This window comes from Dicentrarchus labrax, unplaced genomic scaffold, assembly GCF_905237075.1.
Source record: "Dicentrarchus labrax unplaced genomic scaffold, dlabrax2021, whole genome shotgun sequence".
Lineage (NCBI taxonomy): Eukaryota > Metazoa > Chordata > Actinopteri > Moronidae > Dicentrarchus > Dicentrarchus labrax.
In genome coordinates, this window is record NW_026136721.1 from 19,904,390 (window position 1) to 19,916,239 (window position 11,850).

At 37.0% G+C, this 11,850-nt stretch overlaps 1 protein-coding gene across 1 annotated transcript; it reads left to right on the forward strand.

Annotated features, from left to right (window-relative positions):
- The first annotated feature begins 384 nt into the window (after nt 1-384).
- Nucleotides 385-8,164, forward strand: LOC127354356 (uncharacterized). Its single transcript, XM_051384245.1, has 6 exons — nt 385-628; nt 4,206-4,364; nt 4,609-4,947; nt 6,388-6,450; nt 6,602-6,717; nt 7,305-8,164. Exons 1-6 carry the CDS (start codon nt 601-603, stop codon nt 7,449-7,451), a joined length of 852 nt encoding a protein of 283 aa, XP_051240205.1. The 5' UTR covers nt 385-600; the 3' UTR covers nt 7,452-8,164.
- Nucleotides 8,165-11,850: the final 3,686 nt, after the last annotated feature.

Below are 11,850 nucleotides of genomic sequence, written 5' to 3' on the forward strand. Positions count from 1 at the left end.
ATGCAAACCCGAAATAGATAGACAAGGAGCATTGCAACACATTGTTAGGACAGCAGAGCTGTTCCTGCATTTTGAGCATTATATCAATAAAACATTTGCAGTCAAAAGTAACCGTTCCCATACGGGTTCTCTTAAACTACCCAGGCTGAACAGAGCCAAGTTTCAAAATCTGTTAAAAATAATACCTGGTGACCAATGTTTCTGACATTCAAAGTTGGGTTTTTATTGCTATAATGAGTTTGATAAGATCCTGTTCCGTGCAGTTGGATGAAAAGGAATCATTTTAGACTGCTTTTATAAACAAGCTAAGTAAGCTCTTGTACAATTTGAGGAACAGTCCACTTTCTGTGCAGCGGTGCACTAAACAGTGCTAGATTCAAAATGAGGAACTAGCAGCTGGAGGTTTTAAAGGTCCGGTGTGTTACATTTAGGAATATCTATTAATATTTGTAGATAGAAAATAAACTTTACTTCTGCTTGTCTATACCCACTGAATCAATAAGCTGAGCTTCACATGTAGTGTGTCAATCAATGTTTTGACATGGATTTTAAAGGAGGTTTTTCATAAATTCAGATTTCACAGCAGAGACTAAGCATTTCATGGATTTACACATTTTGGCCATTTCATGTAAGTAAATCCACACATTCAAGTACACCCAGACACACTTTTGAACATCAGATGTATTTCCAGAACAGGTTCAATATCTGTCTGTTAAGCCAAAACTCTGAAGTCAAGATTTTATGGCTGTTGAATGCTAAAAGTTTTGTTGTTATTTTTGTTTGTTTTGCAGATACTCTCATATACATATTCCTCAGATTGTGTCGACAAGCATGTTTGTTGACTGTTGTCCACAGACAAAATAACTCCCACATACCTTAAACAACACACAATACAATGCATTTTATATTTTAATATAATTGAACTTCCTTAACAAACAACATAATACAAATACAATTTTACATGTGCAGTGGGTTTACTCTTTACATACAGGGATCTTGATTTGTTGCATGTATTTTCCAATAATGTTTGTGACATACAGCCACAGATTCATTTGACTGTTGTACTTGAGGATTCCCACCGGGGGGCGATCTCAACTAATCAGAATCAGAATCGTAAATACTTTATTGAACCGGATGTTCAGGTTAAAAGTTGAATACAAACAGTTTGTTGTGGTGTGGGAGATAAACTCAGTTTCTCAGTCTCTTCTTATCTCCAAAATTCCTCGTGTTCTCCTCGTGGTGAGTTCAATCCAACTCAAACACTGCGGTCAAGCCAGCCGACACATCCTGAACGACAGTCAAGCCAGCCGACCCAGTTTTTTGCTGTACGTGATTATAGTAGCTTTACGGTAATAGCGTCGCAGAACTGGTTTCAAAATAAAAGCCCGTCAAAGTGTCAAATAAGAGACTAATTACATATGATTTGGGATTCAATTTAAAAGGATACGCCCTGTTATCACAGACGAATTCCACTTCAGGGTTATAGTATAGAACCCAATGGTGTGACCCATTAAGTATCAAGACATTCTAATGTACAGTTTCAAAATAAAAGCCCACCAAAGATTCAAATATGAGACTAATTACATATGATTTGGGATTCAATTTAAAAGGAAACGCCCTGTTATCACAGACTAATTTCACTTCAGGGTTATAGTACACGACCCCATTGTGTGACCAATAAGTTTCAAGACATTCTGATTGATGTATATTTTTTAAAATCCTATCCATGTAAAGATTTCTGATGTACAACATGTTCTATGTATTATTAAGAGTTCTGGTTGTGACATCAAGTTATAAATACTTATCTTTTGCATGCCTTTAAAAGCAATTTCAAAATTCTATCACTGGGTTAAAATCATTACAAGTAGTTATTCCTGTTTGATTTCACATTTTTCCTTTTGGCCCTATTCTATTATAGTAATATGTCTCATATTTGGCACTTTGACAGGCTTTTAATTTGAAACTGTACATCAGAATGTCTTGATACTTAATGGGTCACACTATGGGCTCCTATACTATAACCCTGAAGTGGAATTAGTCTGTGATAACAGGGCGTTTCCTTTTAAATTGAATCCAAGATCATATGTAATATGTCTCATATTTGACACTTTGACGGGCTTTTAATTTGTAACTGTACATCAGAATGTCTTGATACTTACTGGGTCACACTATGGGGTCGTGTACTATAACCTTGAAGTGGAATTAGTCTGTGATAACAGGGCGTATCCTTTTAAATTGAATCCCAATTCATATGTAATAAGTCTCATATTTGACACTTTGACGGGCTTTTATTTTGAAACCAGTTCTGAAACGCATTTTACCGTAAAGCTACTATAATCACGTACAGCAAAAAACTGGGTCGGCTGTCTTGACTGTCGTTCACGATGTGTCTCAAACCCACAAATCTCTCTCTGCAGGTGCAACTCCTGGCGGCCAGTGTTGGGCAAGTTACTTTAAAAAAGTAATTAGTTACAGTTACTAGTTACTTCTTCCAAAAGGTAACTAAATTAGTTACTCAGTTACCAATTATAAAAGTAACTAGTTACTTGAGAAAGTAACTATTGCGTCACTTTCAAGTACATTTTTAAATGCTCAAATGTGACCCCACCACCACCCCTCTTTAACAGAACTTAAAATACATGTGCATATTCAATTATTTATGATAAATCTGAATATTATAATGAAATGGACACTTAATACAATACATTATTAACAGAAACAACGTACACAAATCTAAACTATTTTAATGTTGCTGTGGGACAAAGTGAGACTAGCCTCCAATCAAATGCCATGTATGTAGACATTATGTTTATATAGTGGATCGATACAAATAACACTATACCAAATATAAATAACAAATATATACCGTCTTTGTAGTGCAAATAAAACAAAAAAAAAACTTCAGACAATTGGTAGATATACCGTACTTCAAGTATTTTCTTCCTCGAAAAAGTAGAACAGTGTAACAATATGAGGTGCTTTCAATCTAACATAATAATAATAGCATAATGTGCATTTCACGATTACATTCGTTCCTTTAATTTCTTGGAGGGAAAAGTAATGGCTCTACTTCCATTTAGAGAAGGCTACTTTTGGATTATTTGGGCTCGCCATACCTGTCTCTCGTTGACTCACTCGCTTGTGTTGTTTGTTGTGTGTCCGACTATGCGTGCTTTCGAATACCCGCCCAGCTCTACCTCTGATTGGCTTACCATGAAATTTTACTCAACCTCAGCCAATCGTCAGCATTTATGCGCTCTCGTGCATTGCCCACTAACCGACGAAGAACAGGGGGAAAAAAAAGGTCTTTGTCTCTCGGCTCAGAGATCTAGTTGGTCTGATGAAAAAAACAGCTTCAATTATAGTAACGCGCCGCAGTAAGTATGTAGTATGGCAGTAACGGCGTTATTAAGATGGGAAGAGTAATCAATTAGATTACTTGTTACTGAAAAAAGTAACGCCGTTAGTAACGCTGTTATTTATAACGCCGTTATTCCCATCACTGCTGGCGGCTCCCCTCAGGTGACGTCAGTTGTGATCCTGCTTCCTTCAGCTTGCCTAAATCACTCCAACAAGACATTCACCCAAAATAAAGCCTTATAAAGCTTTATAATAACAGTAAACAGCTGGGTTGGGTGCGTTACGCATTTATGCACACAACCCAACTGTATGCTGTTATGATAAAGCTTTATATGGCTTGCATCGCTCTTTTACTCTTCACATTTACGTTTAAACTACATGGCATCGTAAGTTCAATTATATGAAAATCCTGTTTTTCATGGACATTCTACAGCATTATACAGGGAAAAGTGTATAGGGAAACATAAAGCAGCAGCCACGCAGCTGACGGCTGTCGGTGTGAACGTGCCGCGCGTGTCACAAGCAGCTGTCATGGCCATAGCAAATCTTTCATTTTATATTTATTGTATTTAACAACCTCCATTAGAGGTTGTGCTCACCTAATACTTCTATGAAGTATAATAAATTATCTAAAGTCATAGTTATTACATCTATTATGTTATGTTTATTAATTTTTAAACCTTTAACACATTTTTCAAATTCAAGAAGTTGTTTAGCCTTTACCTTTGATTTCACCTACACATTTTCATTGTCTGGTTTTCATCATGACATTGTCACCAAGCTAAAGGTATTACTATCTGTGGATCATAAGGAGAAGACTGAAATCAAATGATTTTGTCTAACAGGTTTCATATCATCACCCCACATCAAACAGCACAGGAAGGACTGTTTGCACTATCTGCATGTATATATGTCAGAAACAAAGACAGTACACAGTCAGTTCTACAAAATGATGCGACTATGTTGGTTCATACTGTTGCTCTCTCTTTTCGCCAATGCAAAAGGTATGACCATTTACCTTTCTTAAATTATTTCATTATTTCAATCCTTTCAATCGAGAACATTTTGCCGCAGTTGTAGTCTGCCACAATGTTCACTAGACCAGTTAAATTGTGTTAAATTAAAGTAGTTTTTTTCAGTTGCTGCTTCCAGAAACACTGCAACTTGTTCAGTGTTTAAATAATGCAGATGGTTGTGTCTTGCTGTATGCTTTTTGACCCTCTAATCAGACAGTTTGTCTCTTTTAAGACAACACTGCAGTGTATAAAGAGTCTGGCGAGAGCATCACGTTGGAATGTTCCTCTGCAGGATGTCCGAGCAGCATTGAAGGGTATACTGGCATGTATTTGTATCACGAGTTTAAGGAGCTAGATGAGGTGCTTTACTTTCACTCTAAGCCAGGAACAGCTGACAAAATCACCCCACGACCAAGATACAAAAACAGGACTCAGACAGAAGGACCTTTGAAGAACCACACCATTACCATCAGCAACCTGACCGTGGATGATACTGGCTTATACCGCTGTGCCTTCATCAAATTTCCCGGTGATAAAGTTCGCTGCAATGTCTACACACTTATTGTTGGAGGTGCGTTTTTCCTTTTGCTTTTCAAAAACTGCACACAGTCATCTCTCAAATGTAGTAAGTAGAGAGTAGCTCAAGTACAGTACAGTGCATTCATAGAATAAGTACCTTTTTCAGTTAACCGTGTAATTTAATTCTACTTCATACTTCTAGTACATTTTAGCGAGAAATGATTTATAGGGCACTTTTCCCTCCACTACATGTAATGACTGTTACCAGTTACTTAAAACATAGTGAATTTATAAAACATGATACTACAGTACACAGAATGGGCCCCTTCTCAACCAGATATGAAATATACACTATTAAAATGCTGCCTACATGTTGATAAATCCATGATATGTAGTCTCACAAAAAGTAGTAACGTGGGTAATAGTATCACTTTTATTTGTGATAATATACCCACTGCTGTATATATGTGAAAGATAATGATATTTGCAAAATCCACCATTTTTTTTTTTTTATTTTTTTGCCCTGCTTTTCTTCTGAGCATAAAAAGCCAATATGTTGAAACAGATTGAAGTGGCAACTCAACTTGCACATTTGATGAAGGTGGCAAAATAAAGAAATTTTACCAAGAAATTACTGAAAGAAATGTACTCTATGTTATCCAACATAGTGACATGCCTTGTGTTTGGAGTCAGTTAGACTCTGTGGAGGTTTAATTTCCAATTAGACCTCGTAGCGTCATAATACTCATATCGTATGAAAAATCACTGTATTACTCTTGTTTTACTGCTGAGGTTTCTGAGACCCCAAATAGAATTAATGTGTTATTGTCTGTTGCAGATTTTTGAAACATGTCATCGGTTCAGAATCATGTTTAAAAGCAATTTTCTGTTTTAAGATGACCCAGGTGTCTAGGACTGCAGAATATTATAATTAAGTAGCTAATTAAGTATTAACTTATTTAGCTGATAACGTTATCTGGTACCTCAGTAGAATATTCAAATGTAGGACTAGTATTTTTACATTGTGGTGTGTGTCTGTCACCACGTAAAGGTAATATTTAGCTTCTTTTAGTTTGAGAGGTCTTCACAGAATCAGAATCATGTTTATTGAGAAGTATTTTTTGCATACTAGGAATTATACTTGGTGTTTTGGTGTGTAACAATCATAGACATGTAACAATAAACATAGAGGTAAATATAAAAAATATATAAAAGGAATGTTCTTCAAGTCAATAAGCATAAATGGAAACTAAACAATAAAAATGTGAACAAACTGTAAAGCTTTGTGCAGGAATTTGTAAAATAGTAACCAGGCAATGTGCAGAAGTTCAAAGTATGAAGTATGAAGAGTATTTGTAATGTGCAAGATGTTGACCAAGAGATATGCATTAGTGTAACACATAGTGACCCGGTGGCATAGACCTTTTGTTAATGTAATGTGTAGTGACTAAGGAGTGGGATAAGAGTCAGTTGGTTAATTTCCCACCTGCAGGTGGACTCAATGAGAGTGGTGTTGTCTGCAAACTGTGTGACGTCCTGCAGCATCCTGCTTCAGGTCTGTGGAGAATTCATTGTCATTTTGCAAATTTATAAAATAAAAAATATAGTTAAGCTGTGTTACAAATGCTATGGAATCAACATTTACATGAAGATGATAGATTTTTATTTGGTGTAACCCATGTTGTCCTTTTTGTCATTTCACACAGGAATGCCCTGTGCTTCTACCAGTAAGAAAAGTCAGCCTCTGGTGTTAATCATCATTGCCACCATCGCCAGCAGCACACTGGTAACTGTGATCTTCATCCTGCTGATCCTCCCGAGGGTGAGTTCAGACGTCTCTACACACTGCTTTGTGCCTGAACTAAAATATTCAAGGAGCTGTGCCAGCTTCAGTGGTGGTTACCTCCTGTGTCTGCAGATGTTATTTCCTCTACATGTGCATCTTTATCAGTCTAGACAATCAGTCACTGCAGCCCCCCAAAACCAACCAACTGTACATATAAGGTTTGCTCCCCTGAGAGCTTCAGTTTAGATGTTGACTGTGTTAACGCTCTATCTGCAGGATGTGGGTGCAGGTTTATTGAAGTGTACACACACAGACATTCTTTCCACCGTTCTTTCCAGAATTGTTTCTTTAAATTAATTGAGACTACATTTTAGTAGTGAAAAGTGTTTTAGTATAAAAATAAAAAGTGATATAATTAATAATATTTTAATTTACAAGATCTTGATTCCAACAACTGATTGTAGTCTGTGATATTCACTTCGACTGTCAACATTTGTCCTAAAATTCAGTCTTGAATTTCTTTCTAAAAAAGTCTTCTTGCATAATGAATGTGACTTTCTTATATCTATACACACCTTCATACCATGCAGACAATCTCTACAGTGATATTTTTCTACCAACAGGTGAAACAATGGACTAGCAACAGAAGAAGAAGAGAACGGGTCCCGCGGGTCTCCAATGATTATGTGTATGAAGTTATGACCAAGAACGGCTTTTGCTCTCTAGCAGCTCCAGAGCGGTCACCGCCAAGTCCATGTGATTTGGCTTAGCATTGTAACATCAAATGTTATTGCCGTGGTGAGGGTTGGTTTACTTTTTAATTGTTTGTTGCTTAATGGAATGTTTCAAGTGATTTAAATCATCATGAGACAAAAAGTAAAATACGTAGTTCATATGTTTAACAGCTAAACACTCCTAAAAGTGTTTCATTGTTGTGAAAGTACCACCTAAAAGTGTGCGTGGTCAGATTAATGTAGCTGTTAGAAAAATGAATATGAATCTGGCGCAGATATTTTTAAAGTTTGTGTCGGACGGTGTGAGGCATGACACGTGGGCCCAAACCACATACTTAACATGATGAGGGGGATGGGATATATGTGATGGTTGTTTTTGCAAGTTACAGGGTAAAGTTCTCATATATCTTAAATCTAATATAATCCATATATTCATAAAGGAGTTAATAGTTTCATATATTGTTAATCAGTTTTATGTTGATAATTGTTTTTGTGTATCACTATAAAGCAATGAATAATGTGTTTCATATTTTGTATTTTGCATTTATAGTTCATTATTTCCTATCAAACAATGCTACTGAATATGATGCAACATTTGCACTGTGGACTTAAACTTTAGAATGATATTTGTAAAGCAGTTTCTAAAATAACAGCTTCTTGACTTTTATCTGCACATGTGATATTCAAGAGTGCATAAGTGTGTACAAACATATGTAGAATATTCAATAAAAGCTTAAGATTAACTAACATATCAGTTTAGATTTTTTTTTCTCTCTTTTTAGCCCCCCCCCATCAATGCCAGAATTATGTTTCTGTCAAACACTCCTGCTTGCATTTTTATTTTATTTCATTTTATTTTTGACTTTGACACACATGCTTATCAGTCAAGAGCAGGAAGTGCATGCTACACTAGACCACAGGCATTACATTACAGCAAAGTTAAGCAAATACAACAACAACAGTGATAATGATAAAACAGTTTGAGAGTGAGTTGAGTTGCAGCTTGTTTACCCTGGAATAACTTGATAAAATGTTGATCCTTTATTCAAATAAGAGCACATGCTCTAAACACAATGTTGTTCAAATCATTGTGGTTTTTACACCTTCATAGTTTACCACTGACCCAAATAACATGGTGGAATTTTTGTGTGGGTTTTTTTATAATAACATTCTGAAAGAGAGTCACAGCTGAATCTGAGTTTACTTCCTGATCCATATAACTAACTATAACTTTCAAGCTTCAACCTGCCTGTTTTTTGATGACATTTTCCAAACTCTCTTCATATTATAAACCCGGCTACAAATCAATTTTTTTAAGGGCACATCAAAGCCAAACTGAAATAGTTGTGTCTTTAATTTGTTAAATTTAACATGTAGACATGGATGGAGCTTTAATATGACCCCACGTCAATGTGTTTTAAAGATTTAACCCCAAGTTAAACAGCTGACATAGTCCTACCAGGAGATGGCAGCAACAGTCAAATTAACTTTAACCTTTAAACAGACACTTTATTGTAACCCCTCACTGTGAGTTTATAAGGTGATCCAAGCAACATGTGAGCCTCAAAGTTTGGTTGTGTCCCATTTGTTCCCTCATCCTACATATATATAATCCTTCGTAAAAAATGTTATGCTACATTCTAATTTTAAAATAATTGTGTTTATTTTGACACATTCATATTTAACATATCCAGCACAAGATTCAGTTGCTGAATCTTGTGCTTGGATTATGTTTTTTTAATGCTGAATTCTAGTGTAGTACTGACCACTTGTCACATTCACCCATTCACCCATTCACACACGCACACACACACATTCATACTTGATAAGCAGTTGGCACCTTGAAACTGCTCCAGTAAACACACACACACACACACACACACACACACACACTGACGGCACAAGCTTTGGGGGCAATTTGGGGATCAGTATCTTGCCCAAGGACACTTTGACTGGACTGAGGGAACTGGGAATTGAACCAGAGACCCTCTGATTACTAGACGACCATGCTCTACCACCTGAGCCACAGCTGCTCCCAAGTTGTTGATGTGATGCTATTCAGTCCCTCCAGAAAAACGCGATTATGTGATCGCATAATTCAATGCATAATCAGCCAAAGTCCGCATTTTCATGCGGTGGCCGCATTTCTTCAAATACGCCGCACTTTTGCAAATTGCCGATTTCCGCGCAAAATATGCGGGGCTTGCATGGTTTCATAATCCCCGCATTTTCGTTGCAAAAAAGTCACATATATATTAGCAGAAAGTTGAAAAATGTTGCGTCTACTTCACACAAGAGCAGCCATTTTCCCCTGTTGCCATGGGAACGTTATGAGTGACGTAATTACGCGACGTGAGCGTCATCGAAAAGCTACAAACCTCGCGATGAAGCCACGATGAAGCCCGCAAATCAGTCTCATTTGCCAACAAAAATAATTATGAGTTATTTTAACAGAAGATGTCTGTTTTGTATAGCTTCCTCTGTAAAACAGGAAGCACACATTTTATTTTTTTTTATATTTTATTTATTCATTTTTACAGAAGTTGTAGCATATTCCTTTTGTAAACTACAGAACTTGTTTGACTCATCAATGTTTTGTAAGTTTGAGCCATGTGTTTATTAAGGTCTGAAATAAAACAAGATGAGAACTTAAATATTCCCAGCACTTTCTGTGATGTAGTATGCTTGCTTATCATAGGAAGTAATAAGAAATGACTCTTTACATTAAGGTAGTAGCCTAGTGAGAACAGGGTGTTGGGGGAATCACTTTTTCCCCCTCTTTTTCATCAAACTGCAGTTTTTGCAAGTTGCCGCAATTTTTGCAAGTTCCCGCAATTTCATCGCATAAAATTGCATAAATATGCCGCATATTTCATCGCATTTTTTAAGAAAACGTGCCGCATAATCAAGGATTTTTGCCCGCAACATTTTTCTGGAGGGACTGGCTATTACATCAAAACTGTAACAACTATTAATAATGAATGTAATGTAATACAACATACCATGCTTGTTCCACTGAAACTAAACAGACTTTTACTATGCCTGCTGCTAAACTCTTTACATCTTAATATCTGGAGGATCTGCCAATAATACACACACACACACACACACACACACACACACACACACACACACACACACACAAAGACATATTCACATGTCGTTATTGTATTGTTCTGAATATTATTTGCTTTATAAATGAATGTTATGTATATGAATGAACACTGTATAGGCCTATTAATGTATGCTGTTAATCCATTAAATGCTCCAGGTCCCTGCTGATGTGCATGCTGGCTCACTGGCAGTGCGGATTGCTTGGGTACCATCATTAGTGCTATTAGTTCCACCTGTGCTTTTCCTGCTATAACAAGTGAAATGGTCTGAGTCTAAGATCCTAATATTGCTGCAACATCCATGTTCCTTCCTCCAGAAGAGGGCAGCATCGGACAGTCATTTTACTGCAACTGACAGTAGACTATGTTTCTATCATACTGTCAATGGTTTTGGGGGGCGACAAGCAGTAAGTGCCACAGGTCTGACCTGAACCCCAGGTGAGCCACCAGAGCACCAGGGCAAGGTCAGGTGTGTATACTAAGAAAACAGGTTTCTCACATAAAGCAAAAGTAAATACTCCATGGCAGACTTCAACCATAACCTTAACATGTTACTAGCCACTGCATCCAATCACAGGTGTGCACATTTAGAATGATCACAAGGTTAACTTTGTTGTTGAACTGCATTGCAATGTGCATCAAGCATCAGAGCATCAGCACGTATATGCTGGTATGTCTGTATGAGCATACAATGAGACTGATTAGAGATGTATGCCAAAGGTATATGAAAGGTGATGATTAAGTTTCCATGACACAGCAAGTTGTCCATAACATAACGAGTGTATGTCTATAACATATACTGTCTGCTTAGCTGTAAGACGCTTTCCATCATTATTCGGTACTCAAGTCCACCCCCCACACCAGTCAGTCAATCTATCTATCAAAGTCGGTAGCTGACCTTTCTTCCATAACATCATGATACACATAAATTCAATTGAAGTTAAATATCCGTTGTTAACACTTTTTTAAATCCATGATAAACGCAAGATACATATATTTCATACATATATTTCATGAAACATATCAGAATAATGTGTTTATCTGATTAGACCACATATATTTTATGTCAGGCCGCACATATCCATTGCTGGGAATGAATAATAATAATAATAGCTTTTGTGTAAGGAGACCAACACTGGACGGATACTGTACAACCTAAATTGGGATCCGTGCGTAAAAGGCGTCCATCTGCGCGTAACCCCCCCCCTCGTGTGCTCACATCACGATTTCTTTTATCATGGTCGTGCGGTCTCGAGACTTTATCATCCCACTAAAGGGCACATCATCGAGCTCAGCGGATCGCACGGCACTTCTGCATCTCC